The sequence below is a fragment of the Alligator sinensis genome, unplaced genomic scaffold (assembly GCF_000455745.1).
Source record: "Alligator sinensis unplaced genomic scaffold, ASM45574v1 scaffold191_1, whole genome shotgun sequence".
Classification (NCBI taxonomy): domain Eukaryota; kingdom Metazoa; phylum Chordata; order Crocodylia; family Alligatoridae; genus Alligator; species Alligator sinensis.
Window position 1 is genome coordinate 1,213,233 of NW_005842282.1, and position 16,739 is coordinate 1,229,971.

At 48.7% G+C, this 16,739-nt stretch overlaps 1 protein-coding gene across 1 annotated transcript in view; it reads left to right on the forward strand.

Annotated features, from left to right (window-relative positions):
• Positions 1-16,739, forward strand: part of MATN2 (matrilin 2) — a 136,559-nt gene that overhangs the window by 27,034 nt on the left and 92,786 nt on the right. The window contains exon 2 of the mRNA XM_006027996.3: positions 8,705-8,872. Coding sequence (XP_006028058.1) covers positions 8,740-8,872 — 133 coding nt within the window. The 5' untranslated portion in view covers positions 8,705-8,739. The remainder of the gene's footprint in view (positions 1-8,704; positions 8,873-16,739) is intronic.

Consider the following 16,739-nt stretch of genomic DNA (forward strand, 5'->3'; position numbering starts at 1 on the left):
CAAGCAATGTCTGTCCCATCTCAGAAGAAAGGCAGCAAAAGGGTACAGCAGCCTCCCTGGCTCTGCAGGGAACTAGTGGACCTCCTGCATCTAAAAGGGAAGACCTATAAAGGATGGAAGGCTGGATCCACCCCAAAAGAGGAGTACTTTGCATTGGTCCGGACCCATAGGGAGCGAACCAGGAAAGCCAAGGCTGCAACTGAACCCCAACTAGCTACATATACCAAAGACAATAAAAAGTCCTTTTTTAGATATGTGGGGAGCCAGAGAAAAAGCAAGGGTAACATTGGACCCCTGCTAAACCATATGGGTCAACTGACAACTGATGCCCAGGAAAAAGCCAACCTGCTTAACAGGTATTTTGTGTCAGTTTTTCACCAGTCCCAGGGGACAACCCTGTTCAATATGGTATGCGATGGCCAGAGCAAGGGAGAACTGTTACCCTTCATCAATGTTGACCATGTGAAGGAACACCTTGAGAGGCTGGACACCTTCAAGTCAGCTGGCCCAGACACCTTACACCCCAGGGTATTTAAGGACCTAACAAGCATCATAGCTCTGCCATTGGCACAGCTCTTCAAAAACTCCTGGCGCTCAGGCAAAGTGCCTGAAGATTGGAAGAAGGCCAATGTGGTGCCTATCTTCAAGAAAGGGAGGAAAGTAGGTCTGGGGAACTACAGGCCCATCAGCCTGACCTCTATTCCGGGGAAGATCTTGGAAAAAATCATCGAAGAGACCATTCTTGACAAACTGTCTGAGGGCAACTTCCTGAGGGATAGCCAGCACGGGTTTGTTGCGGGTAGGTCTTGCCTGACCAATCTCATCTCCTTCTATGACCAGGTAACATATCACCTGGACAAGGGAGAAGAGACTGACATCATATATCTTCCTTTCAGTCTGATAGCCCATGATCGTCTTATCGAAAAACTGGCCAACTGCTGCCTCAGCTACATCACAGTCCACTGGCTGGGGAATTGGCTTCAAGGTTGGACCCAGAGAGTGGTAGTTGACAGAAGTCAATCATTGTGGTTTGCCATGACCAGTGGGGTCCCCCAAGGCTCTGTCCTTGGGCCTATTCTTTTCAACATCTTTGTTAATGATGTGGACATTGGTGTTAGAAGCGAACTTGCCAAACATATCAAACTTTGGGGTAAAGCGTCCATACCCGAGGACATGATGGTGATCCAGGCCGACCTTGACAGGCTCAGAAAATGGGTAGATGAAAACCTGATGGCCTTCAATGCCAAAAAATACAAGGTACTCCACCTTGGGAAGAAAAACCTGCAGCATGCTTATAGGCTTGGCAGTGCTATGCTTGCTAGCACCATGGCTGAAAAGGACTTGGGGGTCATGATTGACCACAAGATGAATATGAACCACCAATGTGATGTTGCAGCTGGCAAAGCAAGAAAAATTCTGGCTTGCATCCATAGATGCTTCTCTAGCAAAGTCCAGGATGTTATCCTCCTGCTGTACTCAGCCTTGGTGAGGCCGCAGCTGGAGTACTGTATCCAATTCTGGGATCCACAATTCAAGAAGGATGTCAAGAAGCTTGAGAGTGTCCAGAGGAGAGCCATGTGCATGATCAGAGGGAAGGAAAACAGGCCTGATGAAGAAAGGCTGAGAGCCATGGAACTCTTCAGACTGAAAAGGCGCGGGCTCAGGGGGTGGCTGCCTATAAGTATATAAGGAGTGTACATCAGGATCTGGGGGAACACCTGTTCACCAGAGCGCCCCATGGGATGACAAGGCCAAATGGTCACAAACTTCTCCAAGACGGTATCAGACTGGACATAAGGAAGAATTTCTTTACAGTCCAAGCCCCCAAGGCCTGGAACAGATTGTTGCCAGAGGTGGTACAGGCACCTACTCTGGACTCCTTTAAGAGTCAATTGGACATTTATCTTACTGGGATCCTGTGACCCCAGCTGACTTCCTGCCCCTGGAGCAGGGGGCTGGACTCAATGATCTTCCAACGTCCCTTCCAGCCCTAATGTCTATGAATCTATGAAAAAGCAGCTAAGCAAGGATTCCTTGGATCACAGTTTTAGATTGCCGAAAGTCTACCTACATTTTGTTTTGGGCAGTTGACTCAGCTTGCATGTTCTTTTCTGAACTTTAGTTATGTCACTTGTATAATGTCCAAAGTCTGTCCCAATCTGAATAGCCACCTCCCTAGGTCCCACTTCAGGCCCATTTAGATCAACAAACTAGGCAACAAAGTTCCTATTACACATGCTCAGAGCATGAAGTCTTGGGTTCCTGTTTATGCATTTTACGTTGGAGCATCTTTGGATAAAAACAAATAATCCTGAGAGCAGAACCCAGGACTTGCATCTCCCAGTTGAGTGCCCTGACCGGTAACCCCGTGGCAGGTGGCTAGAGCTCTCTCCTGCAAGGGAAGGGCAAGGAAAGAGAGCATTATAAGAGCCCCACCAGCATTCCCCAATGGTCTGAGTCCCTGGAGAAACCAGAATATCTGGGCCCTGGTTCAGGAGCAGAGTAATTGCCAACCACAGTGCCTGCAGAGAGACCCAGGCCCTACCTCCCTGGCAAACCTTGTATCAGAGAAGAGATATCAGAGAACCCTACTATCAAAGAAGAGTCCCTGGAGTGGGGCTCACCTTGTAATGGAGGCTGAGTGGCAGCCTGTCCCACCACTCCTGCCTGGTAGGGCTATGGGCTATCTGTAGGAGACAGTGCTGGCGCAGTCATGGGTGTCATAGGTGGACCCAAAGTAGTCTGTGTCTCAATGCATAAATTCCTTATCCTGGTACTGTGAGTCTGTCAATACTTTAGCAGCGTGGGTTGTCTCCTCCAAACAACAGGTGGCCATCTGGAGACCCTGTTCCTAGGCCTCAGCAGCCTGGGTATAAGCATTCCCCAGCCTGTCCATTTCCTCCTGACACATCTTGAGTCATTCCTCATGCTGGTCCCACAGCTCCTGGCACCAGGAGTCCACAATGTGACCACAGCCTGTAACATTTCTTCCTTATTTCACTGGTGCCTCCTATGGACATCTCTCATATGCTCTGCAGGTTTTCGGGTGGCTGTCCTTGAGCCACTATCCTGGTCACTGCAAGCTGGCCTCCTACACACAAATGAAGAGTCTGCAGGCAAGGCAGGCACAGAGCCTTTGTGCGAAGTTGCAACTTTTAGTGATAAAATTAAGTATTAAGAGAAATGTTTCAGATCTTCTCATCACTTGCCTGGGCACTCAAACAGACACATCAAAGGAGCTACGATGAGTCCCCTGTCTGGACTCATCCTGGACTATGGATCTTGGCTGTGCTGCAGGTGCACCTGTAGCAGAGCAGGTAACAGGAATGGGGATCCTATGGGGGGATCCCTGGATGGTGACTGAGGGGGAACGCTCCCCACTGTGTCCTGACTGGGAGATGCTGGGGGCCGAGGGGATGCCAGGACAGGAAATGCGGCATGTGGGAGCCACTGACCTGTGGTCTGAGAAACAGGAAGGTGCCCAGCAGGGCCTGCTCCAGGGAGAAGTAGTGGGTAAGGGGAGTGCAACCAGGGTCCCCAAGACACAAAGCCAAGTCTGTCAGAGACACCACCTTCCTTCCAGGCCCAATGTACTACCCCAACCATTGGAAGTTCCCCCATATGCGCAGGCCCCTCCAAGCAGTTCCAAGCCAGTTCCAAAGGGGCACAGCAGTGCTCAGAAAAGTGTGGAGAGTATGGCCCACCAGCCTGTCAGGCCAGGCTATTGCTGGGACAATGTCTGGCAAAAGAGCCCACCAGCCTCAGCTCATCTACCCACCCACCGTGGGGCCCAGGAGGGAGTTCTTTCATTCCCTGTGGCCCCAACCCTGGCCCAGGTCCCACTGTGGGGGAGCGGCATAGCCTTAGTGGTAATACGCAGCCCCCAGACTCAGTCTAGCTGCATGACACAAGCCCTAGGCATGGGCAAGGGACCTGGGTCTGGAGTCCTCAAAGGGAGAGACTGGGCCTTGGGGATGAGGGCCAAGGGGGCACGGATCATGTGTGGAAGAGTCAGAGGTCCAAAACATGGGCGCTCAAAGCCCTTTTCCTCTTCTCATGCCGAGAGGGCTCCCAGTCTGCAAGGATGAGGAGATAGTCAGCCAGAGTTTCGTGGTTCTGGGCAGCCTGCTGCTGTGTGGGGCTGGGGCTGCCAGCATTGCTGGGGGACTCATCCTTTCCCACATCCATGTGCCACATGCTCGCACTGCCAGGCCCGATCCACATGCTGTGCCGCAGCCTGGACTTTCATAGATGTTAGGGCTGGAAGGGACCTCAAAGATCATCAAGTCCAGCCCCCTGCCCCAGGGACAGGAAGTTAGCTAGGGTCAAAGAACCTCAGCAAGATAAGCACATAAGTGTTTCTTGAATAAGTCCAGAGTAGGTGCCTTCACCATGTCTGGAGGGAGTCTATCCCAGGTCTTGGGGGCTCGGATAGTAAAAAAAAATTTTCTTATGTCCAGCCTAAAATGGTCTTGTAGGAGTTTATGACTGTTTGTCCTTGTTTTTCCTTGGGGTGCTCTGGTGAACAGATGTTCTCCCACAACACCCCTGTGTACTTATAGGTAGCCACTGGGTCCCCCCCCGAGCCTGAGCTTTTCCAGACTAAAGAGTCCCATGGCGCTCAGCCTCTCTTCATAAGGCCTATTCTCTTGCCCTCTGATCATGCATGTGGCTCTCCTCTGGACTCTCTCAAGCTTCTCCAAATCCTTCATGAATTGCAGAGCCCAGAACTGGATGCAGTACTCCAGGTGTGGCCTCACCGAAGCTGAGTACAGCAGGAGGATGACATCCTGAGATTTACTTGAGAAGCATCTATAGATGCAAGACAGGGTTTTGTTTGCTTTACCAGCTCCGACACCACATTGGTGGCTCATGTTCATCTTGTGGTCAGTCATGACCCCTAAGTCTCTTTCAGCAGTGGTGCTAGCAAGCATAGTGCTGCTGAGCCTACAAGTATGCCACGGGGGTTTTTTCCCGAGGTGGAGTACCTTGCATTTATAAGTATTGAACGTCATCAGGTTTGTGTCCGCCCATTTACTAAGCTTATCCAAGTCAGCCTGGATCACCATCCTGTCCTGAGGCGTGGATGCTATGCCCCAAAGTTTAGTGTCATCAGCGAACTTAGCTAGTGTGCTTCTGACATCAATGTCCACATCATTGATAAAGATGTTGATGAGAACCAATCCAAGAACAGAGCCTTGTGGAATGCCATTGGTTATGGAGCGCCATAATGACTCGCCGCCATCAACCACTACTCTCTGGGTCCGACCTCAGACCCAATTTCCCAGCCATTGGACTGTGGTGTAGCCGAGGCCACATTTGGCCAATTTTCCCATGCAGAGGTCATGGGACACCAGATCAAAGGCTTCTTTAAAGTCCAGGTATATGACATCAATCTCTTCTCCCTTGTCCAAGTGATATGTAACCTGGTCATAGAAGGAGATGAGATTGGTCAAGCAAAATCTACCCACGACAAACCTGTGCTGGCTCTCCCTCAGGATGTTGCCCTTGGCCAGCTTGTCCAAAAGGGTCTGCTTGATAATTTTCTTAAGAATCTTACCAGGGATTGAGGTCAAGCTGATTGACCTGTAATTCCCAGGATCTACTTTCCACCCTTTCTTAAAGATGGGTACCACATTGGCCTTCTTCCAGTCTTCAGGTACTTCACCTGAACACCATGAATTTTCAAAAATTTTTGCCAATGGCTGAGCTATGACACCTGCCAGCTCCTTGAGTACCATAGGGCAGGGGTGGGCAAAATGCGGCCCAGGGGCTGGATGCGGCCTGCCAGGCCATTCTATCTGGCCCGCAGGGCCCCTAAAAAATTTAGAAAATTAATATTTATCTGCCTCTGGCTGCCTGTCATGCAGCCCTCGATGGCTTGCCAAAACTCAGTAAGTGACCCTCTGCCTGAAATAATTACCCACCCCTGCCCTAGAGTGTAGTCTGTCAGGACCAGCTGACTTAAAGGTATCCAGCCTCTCAAGGTGATCCTTTACTAGATCAACTCCGATGCTGGGTATAAATATGCCCTCACCCTGGCCTTTGTGGAAGACCTCCTTCCTGGTCTCTCAGATGTTGTGGAGGACAAATATAGCAACAATGAGTCACCTCAGATTCACCTCATCCACTTGAAGTGCACGCTGAGAGCCTGCTAGCATGCCCTAAGGTAGCTGAAGGCACGCTTCATTGTTATGCAGCACCTGTTCAGGCAGTAGTTGAAGCGCTCCTTCCAGCAGTCCAGCTGCACCCTCTGCATTAGGGCTTCATCAGCCAGGGCTGAAGGGAATAGGTCATGTTCCTGATGATGGGAGGAGGGGACAACAATGCTGCCAATGACGAAATTGGGGACCCCAAGAGTGTAGTACCCACTCTTCATGAGCTCAGGAAGTGGGGAGTTGTGGAAGATGCAGGCATCATGGGCGGTGCCTGCCCAGCCTGCAAACATATAGATGAAGCAGCCCCAATGTTCGATGATACCCTGCAGGACAATGGAGAAGTATGTCTTGCAGCTGATGAATGCCTGGGCGGCCTGCACTGGGTAGAGGATGGGGATGTGGGTGCTGTCAACAGCCCCCACACAGTGGGGGAAGCCCATGCAGCAGAAGCCTGCAACTACCTCCACCATATAAGGTGGATAAACTAGTTGGTCAGGATGTCCTGCATGACTAGGCATACCTCCCTCATGGCCTCTTTGGATGTAGTCTAGCCCATGCTGAACTGATTAGTGACATAGCGGTAACTGTTGCGGGTAGCCACCCTCTTCTCTGAGTGAGGGGTGGCCACATGCTAATATCCTGGTGTGTGATGTGGGAGGCAACCAGGACCATGAGATCCAGGAAAGTGGTCTAGCACCTGCAGAAGGTATGGACTCACTGTTTGTCATCCCAGGTGCCTGGGATGATCTACTCCCACCATTCAGTACTGGTGGCACAGGCACAGAACCAGCGCTTGACAGTCGGGAGGTGGTGCCAGAGCACTTCAGCATCCTTGGCATCCTGAATGTCCTTGTCCTCATTGGCCATGTGAAAATCAGGGGCCCAGTCTTGGACACTTGACAGATGCAGGGTGTGGTGGGTGGGCATGCATGGGATGGCCAAATGGTGACTCGTGGACCTGAGGGCACACACCATTTCAAGCTGCTGCTGCATCAAGTCCAGGTGGTCATATGAGATGTTCTTCAGCCTCCAGTGAGTGTTAAGCAGGGCAGCCAGCAGCACCTGATGCAGTTCCTGGGTCTCCCTGCTTAGGCGCAGGAAGCAGGACGCTGTGGCAGGGTGTGGGCAGGCCAGCACAGAGGCACGTGCAAGTCATGACAGCAGATACTTGTGCTCACTCTGGGGCTGTTCTGGAAGCCTTGGGCTAGGCACAAAGGAGTGTCTGTGGTGACACAGCAGAGGGTTGGGGGTGTGGTGGCCCATGCCCAGCAGCCAAGCTTGGGGAATTTACCCATTTGGCTCCACTTGGGAGTCTGGCAGCTGGGGGAGCCCGCAGGGCACATTGGGAGGCATTCCAGTGTGCCCCCTACCTGCTGGCCTTGACCAGCACTGGCGGGCCCCTCCTCCTCCCCCCACTGAATGGGAAATGTCTATTTGGTTTGCTCCTATTCAAACTTAAACCGCTTTAAGTAAAGCATGATAGAGCGCTTCCTTCTTGGGCTTTTTGAACATCTGTACTTAGCCATGATGTCTAACAGCAGGGCTTCCTCTCTTATCTACAAAGGAACAGATTTAACAGACTTTATCCTGTAGCATGCACTCTTTCTTTGCAATACTTGGACTACAGAAGGTAGTGCCATAGAGCAGCTTCACATCTTCATATCCAGGCATATGTGAATGGGAGTGAGTGGGTGTGTGGGAGTGCTTGAGAACAATGCTGCTGGGGAGTCCTGAGGACATAATGTAGGTATACTCTTAGGGAGCTAGGCCCTGGGAGAGACCAGGAGCCAAACATGATTCTTAGTGTGATTCTACACAGCAGACTTGGGGCAATGTATAAAAACATTGTCAGCATCTTGGAAAACACAGTTTCAATAACAAGTGTAATTAAAAAGTGCTGATAATATTTAATGTTGCCTGTGAAATTTTGCCATCTTGTTCCATGTTAAATGGATTTTTTTTCTAGGAAAAGAGTATAGTTTTGCCTATCAGTCTGCACATCTTTTAGGGCAGTTGGCTCAGCTTCATCATCATACCATTACTACTACGGGATGCCTCCTTTATGGCAATCAACATGAGCGAGCTGTTTGTGGGATGGGGAAGAGGGAAGGCATAGAGGAGGCAAAGATAGAGCTGAGGTGACATATATCTTGGGAAAATATTTTCCAGTCACAAACAGATCAGGGTTTTAAGCATGATAATATATATCCCAAATCTACTTGTACAAGGTGATAGGAACACTGAGTGAAAGTCCCTTTTCTATGTTTCCATCCATTTGTTTCTTTTGAATGCTTTTTTTGAATTTATTTTAAATGTCAGCTATAAAAGTGATATATTTATAGCATTCTTAAAAAGACCAGACTGAAGTTTGCTGACTGAAATTCATGTTTACATAGACCTTCTTTATTGGAGATATAAGACCCATTTTTCATCTGCATAACTGGATGCTTGCATGACAGAAGGGGAGCAGTGGAACCAGGGTGGTGGCCAGGATCATGAATCTATTGCATTCAGAGAGTTCATTTCACTCTTCTTCTCTGTTACAGTTTGGTATCCTCGGTTGTCCATCTTCTTTCTGAAAATGAAGAAAATGATTGCATGCTTCCTCCTTCTGTCCGGACAAATTCTACTTTTCACTGCCTCGGCCAAGAGGAGAGAACTTCCAGGAGCCTTTTTAAGGCAAAAAAGGCATGTCAATCCACAAGCTTTGTTTGGTGAGTTGCAGTAAGCCCACCTTAGATGCAAATTATGAAAGCATGAATGTTTGGCCAGATATTGGCTCAGCTAATTTATAATAAAAGGGAGTTTGCCATCTGGAGGGAGAATTGAGAGAGAGGGGTTGTTCTGGGGAGGATATGCTAATGGTGTGCTTGGTGTACTGTAATTTAATTCTAACTGCTGTGTTTTCTCCAAAAAAGATGTCCAGCAGAGCAAAGACCTTATCTTACAACCTTAGCAGATGCTAGCTCTGTATGTATATCTTTGATTGGTTAAAGCTAATTTCATCAACAGGCAATGGAAAGGGATATTATTAGTCTTCTATTTAGTTTTCTATTTAGATCTTTCAGAAGTAATCCCTTCATTTTCATCAGGTTGATTTTCTTCAGATGGCTAGAGATTTTCCTTGCTATGCTATGGGAATTGCTGAGATGACTGACACTTGAGCTTAGCGGGTGGGATATTTTGAAGATTGAGAGGGTCCCATTGAATCCTCACTGATCATGGACTCTACTTCCTGTGCTAGTATAGTGATCAGCTAGTGTTCTGTTTGAAGACATGAGTTAGTCAGGGTCATGTTCCACTACTCAATTTAGTCTAATGAAGAGGTGAAAATCATACATTAAAAAATTGTAACTGTGGCATATTAGGGAAGCATTGGAAGCCACTGCATGACTAAAACTGTGCTGCATTAGGATTTCCTCTTAAAAGAAGACTGAAATCTCTGTTTTACACTCTATGAGCAAATTTAATCTCTAGATTTGACACATTAATTTTTCAGAGGACAGCTAATTTTAATATAATTCTTCAAAGTTTTTCACTGTTGCAAAAGAAACCTTTTATACTGTTCCCTCTGTAATGTTGCCCTGTTGATCTCCTCACATTTCAGGTTCCATCAACTTCAAACCAACAAACTCCAGGCCTATCAGTCATCATATTCATGATGATGCACATTTATATATGTTCTCTGGGACACAGGCCGCTTCTGAAATTTTAAGAATTAAACATGAGGACTCTAGCAATTCATGGCAAACGCATTATATTTCACCCAGTTTAGCTGACGGAATTACTCTGACCTCTCATATACTTCAGTTTTGTTATGTTATTGACCTATCATTCCACTGCACAGCCCTGGATTCCAGCCTAAGTCCCTAACTCCCTAACTCGGACCCCTGAGTCCACCTAGATGAACTAAGGAGTTATAAGCACATAGAAAAGGTGTTGACTGGAATAAGGAAAAAAGGGAGCTTGAGTTTTGTTTAGGGGATGAAATAGCAGGAGAAAGATGTTTCATCATAATGAAGATATTCTACAATTAACCAGTTATGAACCAAGCATCTACATCAGGGGTTGGCAACCCTTGACATGCGTGCCGAGCATGGCATGTGAAGCCATTTTGTTTGGCATGCCACGGCCAGCCCCAGCTCTGCGTAGCTGCTGCCAGCGATGGAGCCCAGGCTGCTCCCAGCAGGGCTTGCAGCGTCCCAGCTGCCTGCTGTGAGCAGCCCGGGATCCCGGCTGGCAGCAGCTCCCCAGAGTCAGGAGGCTCCAAACAGCTGTGCCGGGCTCCAGCTCCGCACCGGCTCGTGCATCTGCGCGTCGGAGTGAGTGATAGGGAGGGGTCTGAGGCAGCGCAGCCCAGGTCTCTCCCCTGCTTCTGGCACGGAGGTGATGGCAGGCTGCAAACAGCTGCACCTGGCTCTAAGCTCTGGCATCAGCTCCGTGCTGGTGGCGACTTTACGTGCACCTCGGGGCGGGCTGCACTGCCCCGCTGTCTGCCCCGAGGTGCCCGTGCAGTCACCGCCAGCATGGAGCTGATGCCAGAGCTGTAGAGCCCGGCAAAGATGTTTGCAGCCTGCTTGCTGCTTGCTGCAGCTGCCCAGAGCCTGGGCTGGCTAAAAACAGCTGTGCCGAGCTCCGGAACCCTGCCATCACCTCCGTGCTGGGAGCAGGGGAGAGACCAGGGCTGCGCTGCCTCAGGCCCCTCCCCTACCGCCCGCTCCAACACGCAGGTACACGCACTGGTGCAGAGCTGATGCCGGAGCCTGGCACAGCTGTTTGTAGCCTCCCAGCTCTGGGAGCTGCTGCCAGCCAGGATCCTGGGCTGCTCCCAGCAGGCAGCTGGGATGCTGCAAGCCCTGCTGGAAGCAGCCCAGGCTCCAGCAGCTACCCCGAGCAAGAGTAGCTGCTGGCAGCCACAGAGCCCGGGCTGGGGGGTAGGGGCTTTGGGTGGGGGGCAAAGGGCAGCAGGGCTGGGAGGCAGGGGCTTTGGGTGGGGGGCAAGGGGCACAAGCAGGGCATCCTGCCATGTACCCCTTGCCTTCATTCTGTTTTTCTGCCACGCCGGCACTCCAGCACCTTCCGAGGTAGGCACTGTGGTGTTTTTCAGCACTCCGGCCAAAAAACGTTGCCTACCCCTGATCTACATGCGTGATTTAGAGGACCATCCAAAGAGAGCCTATCTAGTTTTCATTCATTCCAGATTCTTATCAGCCTTACAAAAAGCATGGATAAAGCACAGTAGAGTTTTAAAAAAGACAACCAGATTCATACTCTTATGAGCCAACGTACTAAAGATAAAACAGCAACCATCTGTTAATAGCTAATGTTTCCCATGCAGTCAGTTTAGACAGCTCTGTTCTTTCAAAAAATAAACCAGACATCACCCCAACAAGCTATTGTATCAGTACAGATGCTATCTGGATCTACAAAAGATGTCAAGTTTTTAACAGTCCAAGAAGATTTTTATGGATTTTTTTAAACATTTGATATCCATGTTTTGCTCATTTTAATTGCTAAAAAACTAACAACCACTAACACTGTCAGGATAAGTACTTTATGCAAAGGCAAAACTGTCAGGATAATTACTTTATACAAATCAAAATATGCAAGTAAATACATTTCTCCCACCTTTCAAAAGTCAGAGCAATTTTGTAGGCTATACCTCTTCTGGAAATTCTGGTTCGTAAAGTTTGGAAGATATAAAAAAAAAATTGGCAGTTCCAAAAGAGAACTTCTTAAGCTCATTTTGATGGCAAAGGCTCAAGACATCTGCTGTTCCAGACCACAAACATTCATGACAACTTGGAGTCAGACTTTCAGTCTCGCATTTCTCTATAGTTAATAAGGTCACGCACCTAGGTCTTGACAGTTGTGTGACCTGTCCAATAGTGACATAGTTGAAGCTTGACATTTTGTAGAGAGTAAAATGTCTGAAATAGACACAGTTTAGTTGGAATGTAATACAGCTCTGTTGGCCCTCAAGTGAGTACCTGAGGCAAAGTAATGGCCCAGGATCAAATCATGATCTTTCTGACACCACTGACTTTAACAATGTTACTACGGGATACAGCAGTGGAACAGAGATAAGAATTTGGTCCACTATGCAATAAAAAAGTGTATGTGCTATTTTTGGCAATATTAAGAAATGGTGATTACTGATATTACAGAGATACCTGCTCAATGTTCAGAGCTGAATGTGTGACTAACAAGAACCAACAAAGAAGGAACTTATTAGGAGACTAATTACAAATATGGGCCTAGTTTTCCATTGAAGTGCCAGGTACAGAGTTCTCAGTGAAGGGCATTATTATTGGTAACACAAATATTTTATCAGAGCTGAAACTTTTTTTTTAAAAGTGCTCTGTAATAATACCATATTAAATCCAGATGAGGTTTTTTACCCCAGTCATCATGGGGAAGAAAAACCCTTATCTTGGATTTGAGCAGCAACTGGGGGCAGGTAGCAGCTCAGCTCTGACTTGGGGGGTGGGGAGGGCAGCTTATAGACAGGGGAATGTTGGGGAGACCATAGGGGTGGGCTGGAGGACAACCAAGTGTGTGGCTTGGGGGAAGCATAAGAGAAACTGCACCACCCATCTCCACCCCCAACTGCACCGCCCTCTCTGGTTCCTCCAGCCCTGCTTCTGCCTGAGTGGGCTGGGCTGTGGGTTGGCTGGAGGCTTCCAGTGCTGCTAGCTGCTCTGGAGCCAAAGCAGAGCTGCAACAGCAGCAAAACAGGGAGTGGGGGTCAAGAACAGAATGGGGCAAGGGGTGGAGGGGCAGGATGCAGGAGGGGAGTAAAGGGTGGATGAGGCAAGGAGTGGGGGAGCAGGAACAAGCATGGGAGCAGAAGACAGGCACCAGAGGGCGGGGAGAGAACAGGCAAGGGAGGGCAAGGGGCAGGGGGTCAAGAGGCGGGAGTCTGGGCTTTCGTCCTCTGCTGCTGTTTTCCCCACAACAACAGTGAAGGGGGTGAATTTAAAATGACCCCCTGCTAATACATTTCTTTACATGGAAAACTATAACATATTTATAATTTTCCATGTATAGAATCTAATTAGTGGGAGGTTGTCTTAAATTTGAAGTAATCTTGGAGTTGGGTAGTGGTATTATTTATTTGTAATCTTGTAGCCATGATCTGGGCTGTGTTCAAAATACACAGGAAGTCACACTCCTTGACCCAAGAAACCTATATTTTAAATGGACAAACCAAACCAAACACAAAGTACCTTGCAGAAGTAAACCTTGCAGAAGTCAGAAGAAAGTTCTTGATTTGCATGGAAATAAGGTTTTTTGGGGTGGTACCCATGTAGTCATATTTCTTACTTGGGAAAACATCTATACTGATACAATAGCTTGTCGGGGTGATGTCTGGTTTATTTTTTGAAAGAGTGAGCTTTGAGCAAGGTTTCAGAAAGTATGAACTCTTTCTGGTTTGGTGCTCATACCAGTCCTTCCCCAGTGTTTCAGATAATGTTTCTGTTTTATAGGTACTTATTTTGTTCAACTTGTTTTGTAAATTATTGTTATTACTTTCTTTTAAAGATTTGAAATGAGAAATCTTGTTTACCAGGGTTAATTAGATGTAATGTTCTTGGAATTCACTCTGTGGTCAGTATGAACTAAACTACTATTAGCTGGTTTCTTTTCATATTTTTTCTTCTTCTCTTGTTATACATGAAGAAACTATCATGTATTTGTAGCTGTCTAGCTGTTGCTGTTTGAATTAACTTTCTTCTAAGTACTGCAAAATTTGTTTTTTCTTTAAAATTTTGTACAACATGTAAATTATTGTACATATATTTCTCATATATATAGTGAAATGTTTACTCTAAATTTGGAAAAAGTGTAGTTGTAAAGATATTATTGGATCTTTATGTAAATGTCTTTATTTATGCTCAAGTAATGATAGCTATAGTCATATAAAATATGTTGAATTGGTGAGAAGAAAAGAGGGGGTTATGGGAATATATAAGGATTGTGAGAGCGTACAAAGGATGCTATAGTCAAGATAAGATGTGAAAAAAACGTGATCCCAATTCTCTTTCATCCACCATTTGTCCTCACCATTGTATAGTTCTATATTGCAGAGCTTCCTCTTGCGTTCCTGTGCCTGTCTCCTCTCAATGGTCCACACCTGCACCGCCTTTGCCCGAGTAGCGGACCTTGCTCACCAGGGAACCTCATGTAGACCCCGGAGGGTACCTCAATTACCTTCAGGGTGACCCCCAAGCTCTCCTGCCATGACTTTGGATGGTCCTTCAGTGGAGGGGGTCCCTTTTGAGGATGCCTCCAGTGTTGTCACGCATCCCGGCGGACGTCCACGGGGCTCCAACCTCCCCTACATCCCAGCCATTCGCTAATCTTTGAGATGAGCCTCAGGTTCTTTTGTAGCTATCCCCTGCTGATGTCTTCCCTGGTCCGCACGTCCTCTCTCGTGGACGAGCAACTTGGGCTCTGGCCAGATCCTGAGGGTCTGGTGACTCTTGGTTTTTGGGCTTGTCCCCTTTGACACCCTGAGCCTTCTATGGCTGATGCTGTAGGTCCACATCGCGTTCTCACGTGGTTCCTTTCCTGACTTTGAATGGAGTTCCTGCTACCCCAGCCTGGTACAGAGGGCTCCGCTAACCTGCTCTAGACAGGGAACTAAAATAGATCAGCCCGAATAAAGGAAAACACAACCGATACCCTCACCACCATACAACCCCTTGCCCTGAAACGACCCATCGTGAAACAAAAAAAAATGAAATTAACAACACGGCTACCAGGGAAACGCAACACAGGGAGAATAATAAGAAGAGGAGCAACCATGGGGAGTCTCGTACTCCCCTAGCCCCTAATGACCCTAACGCCCCCTAGGCTAGCGTGTCCTCTGGGTTGGGGTCCATGCCTTCACCCCAGCTGGGGTCTCTCTCCCCCCCTCCAGGACCCGCCTCCGCCCTGGAGCCACAGCACCCAATGCCTTTGATGGGAGTTCCCACGCCGGGTTTCACTGTAGCCGCTGCTGGCCTCTCCGCCGGCTCCTTTGATCCCTGCCGGTTTTCTCCAGCACAGGGATCCCTCGCAGGTCCTGCTGCCACTGTCTTTGCCGGCCTCCCTGCCGGCTCCTTTGGTCCTCGCCAGTCTTCCCCAGCTCGGGGAACTCTTGCAGCTCCAGCTGCCACCATTGCTGCCAGCCTCTTTGCCAGCTCCTTCGACCCCTGCCAGTCTTCCCTGGCTTGGGGATCTCTCGTAGCTCCTGTTACTGCCGCCGCCGCTGCCAACTGCAGTGGCTGGACGCTCTCTGCCTCACGGTTCCCTGCCGCTCCTCCGGCCCTCGGCGTCCCCTTTCCCATACTTTCAGGGCTGATTTTTATCTTCACTGGGTGACGTTTCTTTGTGACATCACCCAGCCCCAGCTGGAGATGGGCACGGCTGATAAACCGCCCAGGTGGTTTTCCCTGGCACGCTTCCTCGCTCCTCCAAACCCCTGTAACAGGTATGTTTTTTCCTTCTTTTACCTCGATCTGGGGTTTGCCTCTGAACGAGGCTTCCCCCTTGTCTGATCCTGCGTCCCTGGGACAGATCCTTTAAAGTTTTAGTGGCTTATTTTGAAAACAACTGTTAACTGTTTTACTTTAGCATTAACAGCTTCACTGTTCATGATGAGTTCAGCTGTTTTGGTGGATCTTCAGTGGAGAAAAGATTTTTAAGACTAGGTTCAGACAGTCAAAAAGCCTGAGGCTGAATCGGTTCAGTCTTCGCAGGTTAGTCTAAACTGCACAGATTAAATTGAAACAGAAGTGAACAGACTGTCGCAGGGCACTAAGGTGCCTGCTCCTTTAAGGGTAGAAACTGCCTAGAGCGAGAGCCCTAGCACCCAGGCAGAAACCCCACAGGTGCCAGTTACTGTGGCAGAAGGCTAATGAGGGAATTAGCCTGCACCTACACCCAGTCAGCTGACCGGAAGGGCCTTGGGCACATATAAACCCCAGGGCTGGGACCAGAGAGTTAGTTCTCTGGCAGCAGCCAAGAGGGAAGGAGCTCTCATAGAGGAAGCTAACTGGAGATGCTTGACAGCCTGTTCTGCTTCTGGTAGGATTAAGGGGCTATAGGAGCTCATAGGGGCTGGTGGAAGATGGGTCCAGTAAATTGAAAGAGAAGCTTGTCTTCTAAAAGGGGATAGAGTGTGGACTCTATGTTATAGTTGTGTTGTAGCCCAGGGGCTTGTGCTTTCTGTTGTTATATAAACTGGTGGACTGGGCTGAGTCTATTGCGGTGGGGGGGAGGAGGCCTCATTGGAGCACACTACAGTGTGGAGACCCCAGCGCCAGAGAGGGCACAGTGACAGGGGGTGAGCAGACCCCAGCACCAGAGCGCGTAGTTACTGAGGTAGGACTAAGCTGAGGCCTCAACACAAGAAGGCAACATCTACATAACATCTGTGAGGCATGGGGCATGATAAACGGGTGGTTTTGGAGTCACGCATCAAGCCCATAAGGCTTACAATAGAAGGATGGGGGTGAGGTTGGGAACGCAACTAAGTTACATGCGATACAAAGTTAGCCAACTAAGCCCGGGGGTAGGGGGAGGGGGGAAGGG